Source organism: Raphanus sativus, chromosome 3 (assembly GCF_000801105.2).
Source record: "Raphanus sativus cultivar WK10039 chromosome 3, ASM80110v3, whole genome shotgun sequence".
NCBI lineage: Eukaryota > Viridiplantae > Streptophyta > Magnoliopsida > Brassicales > Brassicaceae > Raphanus > Raphanus sativus.
The window spans coordinates 6,131,003-6,150,574 of record NC_079513.1 but is presented as its reverse complement, the minus strand read 5'-3'; the positions used below and the strand labels follow the sequence as shown (position 1 = coordinate 6,150,574).

Below are 19,572 nucleotides of genomic sequence, written 5' to 3'. Positions count from 1 at the left end.
ATTAACTTTGATTTGATTGTGTTCTTAAATTTTTTTGTGTTTTTTTTAAGTTTTTTGTTGAAGTTCTATATTAGATTTAGTTTAAATTATTTATCTTCTCACAATCAACAAGATGATGATTTCTTGACCATGCATTTATGTTTTAAAACATAATTTTTCTTAAAGAACTAAACTAGGGAAAGCCAGTTGAACTGAATTAAAACGCAATCAAGTCGAATACAAACCGAACCGAATACAATTAAACCCGTAATTATTTCAAACCAAATAATTATGGTTTACTTCAGTTGAAAAAATTCTTCAACCGAATTAGCCAAACCGAACCCACTACAAGAGAAAACTACTGTAATGACGAAGAATTACGAGTTTATTATGAGTACGTTACGACGAAAAAATGTTTCGTCGTAAACTGGATGTAAAATTACATCGAAACGCTTTCGTCGTAAAATCAATGTAACATTACGGCGACAGTACGTCGAATGAGAACATTCGTCATAAACGCCATGTAACTTTACAAGTGTTTTACGTCGAATTGTGTTACCATTATACTTGGTGAAAACGTGTATCTAGTGTGCTTTTACTTAACTAAAATCATTGTAAAGTCGTTGTAAAACCTACGTGACAGAATTGTAAACGCTTAGTAAAACATTTCGTTGTAAAATCTTTGTTATACCTTCACCTACCAAACTCAAAAATCTTCTATATATATGTCATTTCTCAATGCTAAAAACACACCAACGGATTGGAAGAAAAAAATCTTTAAAAAAGCAAAAAAAAAAAATCACAAAAAATGGCTGATGGATATAATATCTACGAGATACGGAGTTGGATTTATTCACATAAAGATTCTGCCGGTAGAGTGACAAATTCCTTTCTGAGCGGGTTAGAGACATTCATGCACCACGCATGCTCTACACCGATCACACATGAAAGCGTTAAGATGTTCTGCCCTTATCGGAAATGCAAGAATTCAAAATTTGCACTTAGTGAAACTGTATGAAAGCACTTAGTAAACAGATGATTTACACCATATTACTATATTTGTTATCAACATGGAGAGGGTTATGGTGGAAATGAAGCTAGTAGTAGTAATAATCATTTTGAGGATGCTGGTAAAGAACTGAATCAGTTGTATAATGAAAACAGTTATCACCAGGGAGAACATATGGTAGAGCATGATAAGGTTCAACACATGATTACTGATGCATTTTTAGAAACAACTACAACAATAGCTCATGAAACTGGAAATGTAGAAGAATCTAATTTGGATGCAAAAAGGTTTTATGAAATGCTAGATGCTGCAAATTAACCATTCTACACTAATTGTAGAGAAGGTCTCTCTAAATTGTCTCTAGCAGCTCGGATGATGAATATTAAAACGGATCATAATTTATCTGAGAATTGCATGGATGCTTGGGCGGAGTTGTTTAAAGAGTATTTGCTACAAGACAATGTGTCAGCTGAATCTTATTATGAGATGCAGAAATTGGTTTATAGTCTTTGGTTACCTTTGGAGATGATATATATTTGCATCGACAACTGCATTATCTACTGGAAGGACAATGAGAAGCTGGAAGAGTGTCGATTCTGCAAGAAACCACGATTCAAACCGTAAAGACGTGGGAGGAATATGTACCGTACCAAAAGGTGTGGTACCTACCAATTAAAGATAGGTTAAAAAGATTATATCAATCTGAGAGGACTGCTGCAACGATGAGGTGGCATGCTGAACATGTCCAGAATGATGGCGAGATCGCTCATCCATCAGATGCAAGAGCGTGGAAACATTTCAACAAGGTATACCAAGATTTCGCTAGGATTAGTCGGAATGTCTATCTTGGGATAAACTCTAATGGATTTAGTGCATTCGGAATGTCTGGGAGACAATATTCTTTGTGACTCATCATTCTTACGCCGTACAACCTGCCGTCGGACATGTGTATGGAACAAGAATTTCTATTCTTAACCATATTAATCCTTGGGCCGAAGCATCCAAAACGCTCACTAGATGTTTTTCTTCAACCATTGATACAAGAGCTAAAGGAGTTGTGGTCAGGAGGGGTGAGAACGTATGTTTGTTTCATGAAAAACAATTTTACGATGCGAGCTGTTCTACTGTGGAAGATAAGTGATTTTCCTGCTTATGCGATGTTGTCTGGCTGGACAACTCATGGAAGGTTATCTTGTACAATTTTTCGTGGATCGATAGATGCTTTTCAACAGAAGAATGGTAGGAAGAGTTGTTGGTTTGATTGTAATCGTCGATTTCTTTCCATTTCCCACCCGTATAGAAGAAATAAGAAATTGTTTAGGTACAAAAAGTTGTCATAGACAGTCCTCCTCCATATCTCACCGGGCAACATATCAAATCTGAAATTGATTATTACGGAGCTTTGGAAACTGTGGAGCGTGGAAGAAAATGACATGTTCATGGAAATATGCCTGATGGGTATGAGATCTTTGAGAATCAGCATAAGAAGAATATATTTTGGGAGCTGCCTCACTGGAAGGATCTTCTTTTACGCCACAACTTGGATGTGATGCATATAGAGAAAATTTTTTTTGACAACATCATGAATACAATATTGAACGCCCAGGAAAGACAAAAGATAACAAAAAGTCAAAGATGGACTTACCTGATATTTGCTCAAGAAGTGAGTTAAATATCAAGAGCAATGACAAAGTTCATGTTCACATCTTCTGGTTGTCATCAAAGCGAAAACAACTTTGTTTGACTGGGTTACATCAGAAGTTAAGTTCCCTGATGGTTATATTTCAAATATGTCAAGATGTGTTTAACGAGGTCAAAAGTTCTCACGAATGAAGAGTCATGATTGTCATGTGTTTATGCAACGACTACTTCCATTCGCTTTTGCTGAGCTCCTTCCAAAAAATATACATGAAGCACTTGCAGGTAAATATTTATTAATAATATATTACATATGTTATAAAATGTTATTAATTGTGTTACATTTTCAATATACAGCCATTGGAGCATTCTTTAGAGATCTTACTTAGCACACATACGTTCAAGGCAGAAGTCATCAAACAACTTCATGAGAACATTCCCATCATATTGTGCAACCTAGAGAAGATATTTCTTCCATCATTTTTTGATGTCATGCAGCATCTAGTCGTTCACCTCCCGTACGAAGAATTACTTCGTGGATCTGTTCGCAACGGATTGATTTATCCATATGAGCGGTACATGAAACATTTGAAGGGGAAAGAAAAAAATCTTGCAAAGGTGGCAGGTTCAATTATTGCTGGGAGTTTGACAGCAGGAACTTCTAACTTCACATCATACTACTTTGCTTCAATATTCCGTACGAGGAAAATAATTCCTAGAAGATATGATGATGGTGGACATCATATGCAGTATAAGGTGTTCCTGATATTTTCTGTCGAATTGGACGGTTTGGTGGTAAATTGAAAGAAGTATGGTGGTCCAGTGAAGAGGATAAGCATAGTGCGCACACTTATATTATTCTCAACTGCGAGGATGCAGTGACGCATTCATTTGAAAGGTAAAATTGTTGTGTATGTTAATTAATTTTATTGTTGTTAATTATATGATATAATACATTTGTTTAATTTGCAGCATGTTTGTATCTCAAGTTAAAGAAGCAATACCAGGAATATCGGCAACTGAAGTGGAAGCAAGGAAAGATAAGCGCTTTGTCAAGTGGTTAAAATCACAGGTAATATATTTGATTTAAATTAAGCAAGCTTTGGTACTATACTATAATTCATGTAAAATTCTAGCGATGATGTTTTTGTAGGTTGATTATGACGATCCATATTACCCTGTATGGTTCACGAGTTGGTCCATAGTCCAGTGGCAAAGGTCACCATATCACATATGTACCTCACATGAGGTTTTACCTTTCATACATACGAGTATGGGATACATCGGGCAACAAGTAACTACAGAATATGTGTGAAAGGCGAAACGGAATTTTACAGGATCTTACTGGAGATTATTGAAGTGGAATTTTTAGGGTTACTGAAGCTAAAATGCGTCCTCTTCAAATGTGAGTGGTTCGACTCCGTTGAGAATCGAAGTGTTCGGTTTAACAAATTTGGTGTTGTGGATGTCAATTCCGGGAGAAGATACAACAAATTTGAGCATTTCATCTTAGCTTCCCAAGCCAACCAAGTTAGCTTTCTTCCATACCCTCGCATTCAAAGTTCTGAGATTAATTGGCTACTATCAAAACTACACCTCGTGGACGATTGTTGTTGGAGAAGAACCACCATGGCAAGAAGAAAACGCTATCAATGAAGTTGAGGTTCCTGATCAACAAACTGATGAAATCCTTCTGATCGACCCAGATAACCATCAATACGAAGATCTTCCCGAAGATGCGACATATGAAGCACGTGAAGACGAGCTGATGGAAGTGATGACGATCATTTTGTACTGATTTTGATGAGAACTCAGACAATTCGGAATGATGTAATATATGTAAAAAATGTTGTTTTTATTAGTTAACTAAGACACTTAATGTATGTGTAACCAATGTTGTTTTATATAATATGTATTTCTTCGGGTTTTAATTTTTTTTATTGGAGTTTAAGGTTTTAAGTTGGATAAAGAGGATGAAGGTGTAAAGGATGATGATGCTATAGATGAGTAAGTTTGGGGTTTAGGGATTTGATTTTTGGGGTTTCACATGTTTCCTAGTTAAGTCGTCGTAAATGAAAACACGGGCTTGGTAACTTCGTCGTAAATGGTTTAAAACCACGTTTCCTCGCAAACTCGTCGTAAATGATAAAAAGTTGGCCTTGTAACTTCGTCGTAAATGAGAAAAGACTTTCCTCGTACTTCGTCGTAAATGAAAAAACACGGGGCTGGTAACTTCGTCGTAAATGAAAAAAACGCGAGCCTTGCTCGTTCATTCCTCCCAAACTCCTCCCCTCTTGCAAAGGTATTCTCTCTCTCTCTCTCTCTCTAGTTTCTTTTAATTATTAGTTTAGGGAATTAGTTTAGGTGGTTAGTTTAGGGAATTAGTTTAGGTGGTTAGTTTAGAGAATTAGTTTAGGTATTGTAATAATATTCAATTGCGTTGCGGTTTTTAATAAAATTTATCGTAATTTTGTTTTAGATGGCTCCTATGAAGAAACCTGTAGCACCTACTTATTCTGACTTGTTTGGTGACGGTACATCTTTTTCTAGCCGTCTGTCATCTTCCGAGGCTGTTCCTGACTCTCAGACATCTCAGAGAGTTTCTTGGAGCCCTCTTCCTCCTGCACCTCAGATTCCCTCTCAGATGCCTCCACCGCCTCCACCAGCAGCTCCACCTTCTGCCCCGGATCATCCTGCCGCCCCGGATCATCCTGCCCCAGCGGCCGTAGTTCATCCATATTTGCGGGCGCCTCCCTCTGCACCATACACGAGATATAAAGTGGAGGATTTGCTTGCCCAGCTTGGACGAGAGGGTTTAGACATTCTGTAACCCCGATAAACCGCCGAGTACTTATTGGTAAGTACTTTAAATCATTTAATTTAAAAATTAAAACCTTTTAATATTTTTTTTAACAACTTGGTTCTATTTTCAGGTTTGAGGCCAACAACCGTGTTGGCCGGAGCGTTTCAGAGACGATGAAGGGATATTACGACGGGGCCTATCCGAACTGGAGCATGACTCCATATCACGTTAAGACGACGACTTTTTTTAATTGTTTATATAAATTAATAAATATTTATATATTTTTAATAATTAATTATTTATTCTAATCTCTTCAAAAAAAATTTGTTTCAGCAAAGGTGGCACTGGTCCTTAGGAATCATTGAGATGGTGAAATGGGAATTCGTTGCAAAGGCGAAGACTCATCTTTGCAACACCGTCTCGGATTGGAAGGACAAGTGGGAGATCTACGGTTATGAGGAGAAGCCGAACGAGCTCACGAAGGAGGCATGGGATGGCCTCATCGCCTATTGGAAGCTACCCAGCTCGATCCGTAACGCCAACTCGTGCTCGACTTCCCAAAGAACGAAGGATAGAGATGGTCATTTGCCCATCTTTCATAGAACCAGGAAAAAACCCCACGCCAGGGTTCGTCTAGAAGCTGTAAGTTTTAGTTTAAATTTTTATATTCCTTCCTTTAAGCTTATATTTATTAATTATATTAAATTTTAATTTTTAATTTTATTTATTATTTATGTTTATTAGCTTGAGAGGATGGGAGTCTTGCCATCTCTGTCGGATCTATTCAAGATGATTCACGCCACACCAGACGGAATTTTTGTTGATCCTACTCTTCAAGACTGTGTCTGCTCAGGTTGAAGAGCAAGAGACGCAACTAACCCAGCAGTCTCTGGACGGATTACCCGTCAAATTGACAATAGAAGAGGTTGACCGTATCTTTGAGGAGGTAAAATTTTATAATTTTTAAAAATTTAATTTGACTATTTTAGTATAATTATTTCTATAATTTTTTTATAGGTGGCTCTTAGAAAGAAGAGACGGACGGTGGGAATAGGTTCTGTTAACGAAGTTGCAAGGGTGACTTCATCATATTATTCTAGACGGGACCAGGAGAATTCTCGAATGCAGTTTACAACGAAATGTAACGAGGAGTTTACAACGAAATGTAACGAGGAGTAACGAGGGTATTACGACGAATGCTTTCCTTTTGTTTTACGATGATATCTTTTCCTCGTAAATATTATGTGGACTTTACGACCAAAAATCACGAAATGCGTTTCCACGTTAATTCGTTGTAAAGCCCCTATTATGACGAATTAACGTGGAATACCGCACTCGTAAAAAATATGTTTTCTTGTACCCCTACGAAATTGTATCCAGAAAAATGAATCATACAAAACGACTTTCGAAAGCCAACATAATCATCTCTCTTATCCTCAAGTCCAAGAAAATAGTTTTCTTTCTCTCAACCAAGAGCAAGCAAGTCTCTTGCCTTCTTCCTCACAACAAACTGTGGAGAATACTTACACTTCACGTCTCCTTGAGACAAAATGCAAGGAAAACTCTCTCACAGCCTAGGCTCACTCCAAACTTTAGGCAAGGCTCCATCACAACTTTCTTTATAGCTCTCACAATCTTGTATTCAGAATCAGCGCGAGCCTGTTCTGTCTCTTTGTTACGTCTAGCATACTCTGCGAGAATTTTAATATTTTCTGCCCCCTGGTGTGATGCCTTCCATCACTAGTCTTATACAAAAACTTCACATCAAACTTATACATCCTAAATGATAAGGATTAACCAAAGCTTTCACTTCGAAACAAAACGAAACATACAGGTCACACGACTTAAAAAAAGTCAAAATACGCAAAAATCAAACATGTTTATAATTTCATAGTTGTTCAACAAAACTTAATTTCATATACACACCTGCATCAAGTTTCTTTAGTCACTGCATCAAGTTTTTTCCAATAAAAAAGTGTTACCGGAACGTTTTCCCTCACAAGAGGACCATGAAACGATGATATTATTACCGAACTAAGTCCAACATGATTGCCAAAGTCAGTGAATGTAACTGCAACCTTCTCATTGGGATTTTCAGCCAATTTACGCATCTTCGTTGGTCCTCTTTTATTTTTTTTCTTTCACTTCATCCTCTGGTAACTGAACTCCTTCAGTACTAGGAATCTCATTATCTTGAGAATTGGTAACTCCATCTTCTTCCATGTTAAGAGCTTCTTCTTTGTTCTCTTTCTCATTTTAATCTTATTTAAAAGATGTATTCGCAAATATTTTAATCCTATCACAAATAAAATTTTAATCTTATTTAAAAGATATATTCGCAAATATTTTAATCCTATCACGATACCATCTTTGTTAGAGTTATATTTGTGTTGTAATGATTCAAATTCAATGCTAATGTTACAATCATTTTATTAGTTGATTAGTTATGTTTTTGTGTTTACATTTAAGAAAAATAGATTAACATATCATAAATTCTTAAAATGTAAACACAACCATGATTAACTGCGAGTAACACGACTGCAACACTAGCATTTAATTTAAATCACTACAACACACATAAAACTATTACAAGGACAACACTGTGATAAGATCGAAACATTTATGAATATATATATATATATATATATTATATAAGATTAAAATTTAATTATTTAATTAATTTTTAAGTTTTAGTAAATAAAAATATTATAAATTTTACATTTTTCAAAAATCATAAAACGACTGTTATGTTTTATTATTTTTTTTTCATTTTCCAAATATATATTTTTAAAATGACTATTATGTTTTTTTTTTTAAAATTACATGTGATATCGTTGTCAGCAAAATTAGCTTACATAGCATTTACCTCAGCAAAATAGCTGACATTGCAGCTGATATGACGACTGGTATATGATTTCGCCAAAAAGTATGTTATTTGATAATTTTGAAAATACATGTATGTTTTTGCATGGTCATATAAGTCGGTTATGAATTGAACATATCGCGATGTGTTTGGTATAAAATGTCTGTTTTCCCAGAAACAGTTTATGGTTGGGAGTTTTAGGGAGCTGGTCAGTGTTGAAACATGCCGCTGGGGTAGGGCGTCTTCCCTTTCATGCGTCTTATCCATGTTCCCAACATAAAATCTTCTCAAAGGTCACCATAATCCATATGTAACCTGTCCAAAACATATGAGATGCAAATTTACACGATAATGCAATATACACTCCTAAGTGCAATATAAATGAGCTAAAACAAGGGGGGTAAAAACCATTAAATTGGAAGATATCCCACTGTCCTAAATCATTTTGAGCTAATATGCCTCAACAACACCAAAAATTGTTGACAGAGCTTTTGCATTATACTTTGATGCACTTGTACCTCCTTCGGACCTTCGGTCCAAGCATCATTTGGCTTGCACTCCTTATTACCATCTACTTTGAGTTTGGTAGGGTCATCTCATAATGTCTCCAAGTATCTTTATTGTTTCCTTTAATCAACTACTTCATGCAAGCTTTTCAATGACCATAATTGTCTACGGTCAACACGATTGACTTCTTCACATAAACAATTGTGTTTATCTTCACTTTCAGATCTCACCAGTGATGTTGGTAACCCGCAGTGAAACGAATTGTAAGAGCAACATGCAACAAAACATTAGTAGTGGAGAAGATCAAGAGACAATAGGTACAATCAAACACCTTTTGATGTATTATACCACTTAAACAATATTTCACAAGACCTGATTAATCTGCTTTACACAACTTTTTATCTTTATGAAAATTGCTACTTAAAGATTCCCAAGCTATCCAAGCTTCTGTCTGTATCTTCTGATATGTCAGCATCTGAGTTAGCATGATCCTAAGAATTCTCACCGTACCTTTAGCACTTCTATAAAATCAGTATTAAGTGTCTTCTATATTCTTCATCGACCCTTAAGCTATTTATAGTATTTCCCCATTCCCGAAAATCTATGCACAAGATCTTCAAGGAATAAACGAATGTGAAAAATTTCCATATAAATAAATATTACTTCTGTTTTTGGAATTATAGTTTTACTAGGATAAGACCTGCGCTTTGCGTAGAGTGAACTTATATAATAAAAATTAAAAATATATAGTATTAAAAATTAAATATGTATATGTTTTTGATTTTTTTATTATGCATACAATTATGTTTTCTTTATATAATCATCTATATGTTGGCTGAGCATTTGTAATTGTGAACTGAATTCTATTTTAACTTTATGATGAAATTGATCGATTTGGGCTTAAAATTTTATCACTCTTTTTATACCTATAAAAATCATAATGTGGTCATTAAGTAAATTTTTATTACAAAAACAGATTTTACAACTTTTTAATACTTTACTTTAACATCAGTGAGAACCATTTTAATTGTTTTAGAATCAGCATCTTAGTATTATTTCCAAAATCAAATTACTTTGACCTTAGTATTCCACATGTTTTGAAATGTTTCAACTGGACGTCTAAATTGATACAACCAATTTTTTTTCTTAAGTTTTTAGCTGAATATATATAATTTAGTATGAATATTTATTAAATAAAAACCCATATTAATACAATTTTATGATCCTTTGTATCTTTTATAAAAAAAAAATTAAGCCATTGATCACAAAAATTTTAAAGTGAAATTTAAAATTTCTAATATTTTATATTCGTTTAAAAAAATTGAAAATATAATATATAAGAAAAAATCAAAATTTTTTAATTATATGGTTAATGTGATTTTTTAATATCTTTTAATAATATAAAATTAAACAAAATGAGCTAGGATACAAAAATTGTTATCAAATATTTATTATTCATAATCATTAATTGCCATATATATTAATCATATTAGGTAATTCCATAACTTTTATTTAAGTACAGTGCGAGACCTTGCTTTAGTTAATAGGAGATATGACATCATATAGTTGGCATTCGATGTATCTAGCGAGATATACAAATCGAATTAGACCACCATGTTTTTCAGTTTGAATGTAAGGATGACACATAGAACTAATTGACTATCTAATTGATTGCCACATAAGCAAGAAGTTTTTTTCTAATTATTACAAAATTGAGGATACAGTTTTTCAAATGTTTCTCCTTTAATATATAAGGAACATTTTCTTCGAGGCAAGTTCATCATCTTTCTTTCTCTTCAATGTATAAACTTGTTATTCAAGTTTACCATCACCCAGCTCAGTATCTACATCCACATTATTCCTTCAATCTGCATGCTTTCTAGAACATTGTTAGTCAAGGCATACATTTTCTTAACAAGTTATCTTTATAAATTTTGTCACCAACTCTATCAAAACTGACTATTGACATCTACAAGCTAATGATTATTTCTTCATCTTACGCTGTCACATTTTCAAATCACTAAACAATTGGTAATATTTTCACCAAGGTATTCTTTGTCGTATTCACAAGAAGGTAGTTCAAATGGTTTAACTGCAAGTGGAATGTTTGAACATCCATGCTCCAACTTAAGAGAAAACATTTTCAGTATATGATTATGTACATCTCCTATTTCTGCAATATTCTGAGTTGCTATGTGTAAATATGATTTGTTGTATTTACGGTAGAATATCCAGGCTAAAAGTAGTTGGTGATTAGGTTTTCTGTAACACTAACAATATAATAATGGCGAGTGTGCCGATCAATAAGAACACAGAGAAAACGTACCTTTCATAGGACATACATGTTTTATAAGAAAAAATCTATAAGAGTGTACACGTTTAGTTACGTCGACTTGACAATTTTTTTTAAACATAAAACATGCTACAAATTCAAAACGAAAGTAAAAAAAGTTATTATGGTTTCAAGAAAAGAATCATGGAAAACATTTTGAAAAGATAGCCTAAAATGTACCATTTACATGACATAGATCTAACCGATTGCCTACTTCTAAGCTGCATCTTGCCTAATTTTTGTCTCTCGCCTAACTCTGCTTTTATTTGATTTTTCTTTCCTGCATGTAGATGTGGATCACATAATAGAATTGTCTGTATTGTAAACATATACAAGACATATTTCAATTTTTGTTATTCTTACAAATATTTTTTTGGTTTCGAAGAACTCTTATAATATATGAAAAGGAGCATTTGTTGAAATATGGAGCCGATTGGTTGGTTAGAAAATATACTGTAGAAATTTAGACTGTACAATTTTCTGATTGTAGTTGTATCTAATATAACTGTAATATAACTGTAGAAATTAAATAAGAGAAATGATAAAAAAAGAAATATATTCTTACAGCAATATTTTTAAAAGGAAATAAATTCCTACAACCATATTTTTTACTTTAGAAAATAAGGTTTCTACAAGCATTTTTTATTTTATAAACTTTAACTTTAAAAACTACTTAAATCATGATTGGTAACTTAAGTGGTCGTACATAAAAATTAAAGTTAAAGTAACTAGTTATAACCCAACCAATTAGGAAAGTATCACCTTAGAAATACATAGGTGAAACAAATGGCAGTCTTTTTATTCTTTAACAAAAAAAAAAAGAACCTCAAGCCAAGCTTGGCATAATGCTAGGGAAAATATGAATACACCTCAAGTTATTCAATAACCTCAAGTTCTAAGCTTGGGTGATATATGCATGATAGATAGTTCATGGACCTCTACAGACCAGTTCAGTGGACTCGGATGGGTTTGGAAAGATAGCAGGGGGAAGGTCCAATTGATGGGGACAAGGAACTTGAGGAGAAGGGAATCAGCTCTACACTCGGAATTGGAAGCTTTGAAATGGGCGATGAAAACAATGCTACAACATTCTGATTGTCAAAGATTTGGAATAGACTGTAAAGACCTGATTGCGATGCTAATGGAACCGCAAGCTTGGCCAAGCTTCTCAACTGAATTGGAGATGATTCAAACGATCAAGATGTGCTACTCGGACTTCAAGATCTGCTACGTACCAAGAACCGAAAATGTCATAGCTGATTCATTAGCTAGAACTGCTCGTACTTTTCATCGATCATTATGCTACTTTGGTTGTTCTATTCCGGTCTGGTTACCCAGACCACCTCAAGTTTGAGTAATAGAATAACCTTTTGATGCCAAAAAAAACAAAAAAACAAAAAGAAAACAAAAAAAAAGAAATACATATGTGATAACAATGGATACATACATAATGTTGACAGTATAATAATAGAAACATCATTTTTTTATTTTATTTAACTTGCTCATTCATATGTTTTCTAAGCCGTTCTTATATTTCTATCAAAATTTTAAAAATACATTAGGCCGAAGAAGGCCCCCGAAAATCAGATGAATTGGGAGCAGAATCTAAAGGAAGAAGAGGTTGTTCCATTGGTGAATGTTCTAATGTGTCGTTTCTCACTTCATTTCCTTCATCTGCTTGGGGAATAAGATGAGGCCGAGGAGGAAGAATCTTTACATCCTCCGTGAAATTAAGCTTTGCTTTATTTCCACGGAATCTGAGTGCAGCCTCGTCGTAGGCTCTAGCGGCCGCTTCTGCCGTATCAAACGTACCGAGCCAAACTCTAGCTGCTTTATGTGGATCGCGTATCCCAGCCGCCCATTTTCCCCATGGTCTCTGCCGTACTCCTCTGTATCTCCTCTTTTTCTCCTTTGCTTCTTCCGGTAAACCATTGTTTGTGCATTCTTCTATACAAAGACAGATTAAGACTTCGATATTTTGAACGATAATTTATGTTATATCCGATATTTTGGTATAAACTGAATTCTGTTAAACAACCAAAAACAGTAGTATCATGAAAACTGGAGTCCGTAAATTTTTTTTTTTTTAACTAAAGGAGTCTGTAAGTTAATAAAAAAAAGAATTGGAGTATATATAATATATTAGAAGTAAAAACAAAACCCAAGAAATAACTGATACAATATTAATAACAATATTAAGAACTACAAAAATGCATAGTTCACTCTATCATGCATGCATCATAATATAAAATGTAATTATGAAACTATACAATGAAGGAAAAATAAAACAAATCGAAAACGAAAAACTATAGCGCAGGTAAGAAATAATGAAATTAAAGAGATTCACCCACCGATCGGACCAGGGGAAGAGTCTACTCGATCGATTCCAAGCCTTTCTCTTTTTAGCCCAGCAGAAGAGGAAGAAGAGTGAGTATCGACTGTAGATGATGTTAGAGAGCGAGCAGAAACAACCTGGGTCAAGGCGGAGACCATTGCGGACATTTCGGTGCCAAACCTATTGAACCTCCCAACGACAGGGTCGTCTTCAAAGCTATAGACATCGTCAATCGCTGGTTTGGTTCCCTCAGGGTAATCGGCTCTGAACTCATCTTGTCCTCCTTGGTTTGCCATCTTGAGAAGAGACAAATGAAAAGAGGAAACTGTTTTTTTTCTAAGGTGCTGGTCTCTCTTTTGAGGGCTTCACACATTTATACATAAAAGAATAGCTACAACCTCCAGAATTAGGCCCTTAGATGTACATAATGTAATTGCGAAGAATTGGTATATACCCTATATGATAGTTTGATATATTGTGAAGTCAAAAATGAGAACATCATGTACCTTTTCAAGCTAAATGGACCTGGGTACAACTTTTTATCACTGTACAGTTTTTGTTCAAGACTGTCGACACGGTTTTCTCCCCTAGGAGAGAGTTTTTATCCACCCTAATGAGATATATAATGTACATATGTGTATTCTGAAAAGGTAGGCCTAATAGAAATGTAGGAGTTACAACTATAAGTTAGGCATAGATACGCAAAAACTACAGCTATTATTCAAAATGGGATAAATAATTTATAAAGATACAACAAAATCAAATATCTTCACTCTTTCATCCGATAAATAATTCTTTTCTACTTTATCTTCACTTGCTTTTTTGTTTCTCGTGTATGTTGATTTCGTAGTCTTCAAATGTCATTTCTCGACGTCAAATAAATACTTTTGCAACAGGATTATTATCTCAAAAAATTGGTGCGTCCCCTTCGTTCACTTCTGTAATTAATTTCTTATACCAAAATAAGTTAATTTTTCTTTTTTTTTTAAATCTCGGAAAGTATTGTAAACTATAAATATCTATACTGTCATTTTCATAATATTGAATAATAATCAATAAAAATAAATTAAAGTCTAGATAAAATGTAACTGAAGAAATACATGATATTTTCTTTTTGAATTGGAAGAAACATTTATAGAATGAATTCTAAAAAATAGGGAAAAATAAATAAATACTAGAGTTTGACCCGCACGACTGTGCGGATGTTTGTCTTTTTTTTATGTATATATTTTTAATTATTTATATTATTTTAAATAATTAAATTTTATAATTTGTTTGCTTTAGTCAATTAATTATTTTAAACATGTATTTGTTGCTTTTTTTTATATATATATATATATATGTTTTGTTTGGATTTGTGTTTGATTATTTGACAAACTAATACATGCAAAGTTAAAAAAATTTGAAGATTATTTTCTTATCTATTATTAAAACTAATAAATGGATCAAATTTCAATTTAAGTTATGTAGTAGTAAGAAAATAATTCTTCTTTAGTAATTGTTTTTTGAATTTTATGAAAATTTAAAATAATCATATACACTAATCTTTAAACACTTACTATTATATATTTATAGAAATGATAAAATAAAGGATTGAATATTAAATAAATTTTTGATTTTTTTAATATGTAGAATTTGAAGGTATATTATTAGAACATAATTTTTTATGTAATGTAATCCAAACTCTTATTCTATTAAAATATGACAATTTAAAATATTCATATACACTTATCTTAAAACATTTAATATTATATATTATAGAAATGATAAATAACGATTGAATATTAAATAAAAATTTTATTTTTGTTTTAGTATGTAGATTTGAAGGTAAATTATTAGAACATAAGTTTTTCTGTAATGTAATTCAAACATATATAAATTAAAATTAGGATTTACACAATCTATAAATCTTCTTATCTATTAAAACAATATACATCTTATTAATGGGTCAATATAGTATGTCAATATCAAATGGTTCATTACAAGTAGTTCAATTATCTTTTTCTCAAAAGTCAAAAGAATAGGAACTGATGTTTTTGGGAAAAAGAACATAGGTATGTTTCTACATCTAACAAAAAACTTTAACCTTTTTTATTTTCGATTATTTTCTTATTTCTATGTTATAAATGTATAACTCTGATATAATCATGTACATTTTAAATATATGATTTTCATTTTCATTTTATAATTTATTTTTTTAAGTTTTATTTTGACATTATTAATATATTAAGATTTTTATACAATTTAATTTGTTAATAAATTGCTATTACATAATAATATAATTTCACATTCTGTAAAATAAATTCATAATTTAAAATAATCAAATAGATAAAACCTTCAAAATATATATTTTTTAATTTTTACAGTTTGCTTGCAAAATAATTTTGTCATCAGCATATTTTTTTCATCAGCATAAACTTTTTAAAAATATATTTTTGAATACTTTAAACATTTAATTATTTATAAAATAGACTAGATATTTTCTTAGGAATCATTTATATTCCTTGTTGTGTTTAAAATATAATTTAGCATCTATAATTTTAATATATAGGAGGATTTTATAAATAAATATATTGTTATGTTCAAATAATTAAGATTTATTATCTTACAAACCTTTATACATGGTTTACGTTAAACCCCTTTTAATGGTGTATCATATTTATAATAAAAGAATATTTTAAAATAAAATAAGTTAATTTATTAATTCAGTGTAATTTTTAATATTTAATTCATATAATAATTTTATTTTCGTATAATATATACTATTATTATAAAGTTTATGAAAATATCTTTATAAAATTTTATTTTTTATTTTTATTATAAAGTTTTAATTTACATTGATTTGAATACTACTAATTCAGAATAAGTTAAATCATTATTATATAAAAATATTTATTGTATACTATCGTAAGAATTTTAAATATATGATTTGCATTTTAATGCTATACTATATCGTGATCTGTGCGTCCGCACATGTGTTTTCTACTTGTAGTTAAGGATATTTAATCAGGCAAAACCAAATTTATCGAACTAATTAAAATCAAACTGAACCGAAATAGAAAATTGGTTTAAATTTGGTAATACCGAACATAACGAATGGATGTGATTTATAAGAAACCGCCATATATATAATGGTTTGGTATACAAACCAATCAAACCAAATAAACTGCTTAAACCGATCAATTAAAATATAATAGTAGAATTATATGTACATTATATAATATAATTAATAACATATACATAATTTATTTTATAGATACGATCTTTATACTGAAATTGTAGATTTTATTAATTTAACATTTTGTTATAAGTTAATTTTTTATCAAATTAAACAAAATATAATTTTTTGTTGTCAAATATGTGTGCTAATATTTAGTTATTTAATAGTATTATGGATTACTAATTTTTCTTATTTTATCCTATAAAAACTATCACTAATATTAACTTAATATTTTTACAAATTATTTAAATAGTAAAAGAAAAAAGAAAAGATAGTTTATTTGAAAACCAAAATATTTCCAAGTTACATTAAAGCCGGCATAAAATTCAAAAAATGTTTAAAAAAACTAAATATATTTATGTTTTTGGTATAAAACTGAATAAACAAAAAAAACTGACGGTACATAAACCAACCGAACCAAACCAAGTTTATAAAGTTTGAATATGGTAGTTATTTTTTATAAATCGAAAAACAAAAAAAAACAAAAAAAAAACTGAACCAACCGACCCGATATCCAGATTGAACACCCCTCAATGTAATATATAATATATAATTTAACTATAATTTATAGAAATAATTATAATATTTATAAATGTCTCAGTTTTTTATATTGTAGTTAGATGCTAAACTAATGGAAATGATGATTAAATATATTTGATGATTTTTACTACATGGGCCATTTTTATATTGTATTTGTTTATAAATTTAACCACTTAATATGTTTGTACATACTAATACATTAATTTTATAAGACAAATACTTTGTGGCAAATATTTTTTTTCTTTTTCACATTTACGTGTCTCTTAATTTAGTTCATATCAAAAATATATGAGAAAAATATAACACTTAAAAACATATATAAATGATTTTAGAAATGGGTAATATTAATATTGAGAATATTATAAATTTTTCACTGAAGATCAAAATATGTTAAATTTATTAGTTAGGTAGATTATATGAAGTAGTAGTTTTATTTTAATTAAATAAGGAAAATATATTAAATGCTTAAAATAAGTTTATTAATTGTTTCAGTGGCATATGGTTGTAAGTAAATTTTAAATTTAAGAGTTAATTTTTATTTGCTACACCATAAATTAGCTAAACAATACCTTGATTAGATCAATATACAAAACGTTGGTATGCATAATCTAAACCAATATATATATATATATATATATATATATAAAATTATAAACTTAATATTTATTAGACTATGCTTAATAAGTCGTGATGGAATGTTTGGTTTGGTTTGTAATGGGTTCGCTGATAGAAAAAACTACCGGTCATAGGTTTAACGGAGTATTAGATTGGAATAATTTAAGGTACCTGCTGGTCTAATGTAATTAATAAGATTGTGTACCAAACAGGATGATTTAAACGTTTTTGGTATAGGAAATGAATGGGTTAAGAAAAGTGTAAAACTACTCTGTTTAAGACCAGTGGCATATGATTGTAATTATTGAGGAAAACTCAGGGTTAAGATTTATTTGTACTTCACTTTTAATAGTTTAGATATAATGAAATTCTATAATTTTGTTGTTTAAGTTTTTACTTGACGTTATTAATATATCAATATTTTTTATACAATTTAATTTGTTATAAATTGCTATTACATAATAATATAATTTCAAATTCTGAAAAATAAATTCATAATTTAAAATAATCAATTAGATAACACCCTTCAAAATATATATTTTTTAATTTCTACAGTTTGCATGAAAAAATAACTTTTGTCAACAGCATAAACTTTTCTAAATATTTTTAAAATTTAATTAGTTATTCAATAGAATAGATATTTTCTTAGGATCATTTATATTTGTTTGTTGTGTTTAAAATATAATTTAGCATCTATAATTTTAATATATAGGAAGACTTTATAAATAAATATATTGTTATGTTCAAATAATTAAGATTTATTATTTTAGTAAATATTATACATGGTTTAAGTTAACCCCTTTTAATGGTGTATCATATTTATAATTAAAGATTTTTAAAAACTAAAATAGGTTAATTTATTAATTTAATATAATTTTAATATTTAATTTCATATAGTACTTTTATTTTTGTATAATATATACTATAACTATAAAGTTTATGAAAATAGCAATAAATTTTTATTTTTATAATAAATTTTTAGTTTACATTTATTTTGAATACTAATACTTAGAAATAAAATATTTAAATGATATTGTTTTGATCAAAACAAATTAAATGGTATTGTAAGATTTTGTTAGATTTTTTGTCAACAAAATTTTATAATCCAAATTAAAATTAAAAGAGTTTTATTTGTGAAGTTGTTATATGTGTTAATTATATAAATGTGATATCTTAATGATGCCAACATGTTAAGTAGAAATAAATGAAATATGATTTTTAAGGAAGATTCATTTAAAAAAAAAATCACAAATAAATGAAATGTGACTACTATTTTAATAAAATATACTAGATTTTGACATGCACTTAAGAACTGCGGATATTTTTGTTTGTTGTAAAATCCGTTCAAAATTGAAAGAATTCTTAACCATTTATTAGTTATAAGTTATTTAAAAGATGTTCTATTCTAATGTACGAGGTTTCTTTGTGTGTTTCATATCCGTTGGAGACTTTAGATCCGGTTACTCATATTTAGTCCGGTTTAGATTTACTAAAATGCTTGTCAATTAGATTAACAGTATATTTGAAGATGAATTCATGTTTTTTACATTATAAAGTTAAGAGAATGAATTTGTGTGTGTTATAGTATAATTAGCAATAATTTTATTAAATTTAGTTCTATGTATATTAATTATCAAAACAACTTAATTTCTTTTGTATCTATTCTATTTGATAAAAATATTAAATTTTAATATTCAAAAATCATCAATACTATTATCATAAAATAACATT

General features: G+C 30.4%; 1 protein-coding gene across 1 annotated transcript; it reads right to left on the bottom strand.

Moving 5' to 3' along the window:
- Positions 1-12,655: 12,655 nt before the first annotated feature.
- On the bottom strand, positions 12,656-14,000 carry LOC108831272 (ethylene-responsive transcription factor ERF110-like). Its single transcript, XM_018604829.2, has 2 exons — positions 13,483-14,000; positions 12,656-13,078 (listed from the first exon to the last, which is right to left on the bottom strand). Exons 1-2 carry the CDS (start codon positions 13,760-13,762, stop codon positions 12,690-12,692), a joined length of 669 nt encoding a protein of 222 aa, XP_018460331.2. The 5' UTR covers positions 13,763-14,000; the 3' UTR covers positions 12,656-12,689.
- Between the last annotated feature and the right edge of the window lie 5,572 nt (positions 14,001-19,572).

Coding starts and splice junctions, on each gene's coding strand:
- LOC108831272 (XM_018604829.2), bottom strand. CDS start 13,762: ATGGCAAACCAAGGAGGACAAGATGAGTTCAGAGCCGATTACCCTGAG. Junction 13,079..13,482: donor CTCTTCCCCTGGTCCGATCG/GTGGGTGAATCT, acceptor GTCTTTGTATAG/AAGAATGCACAAACAATGGT.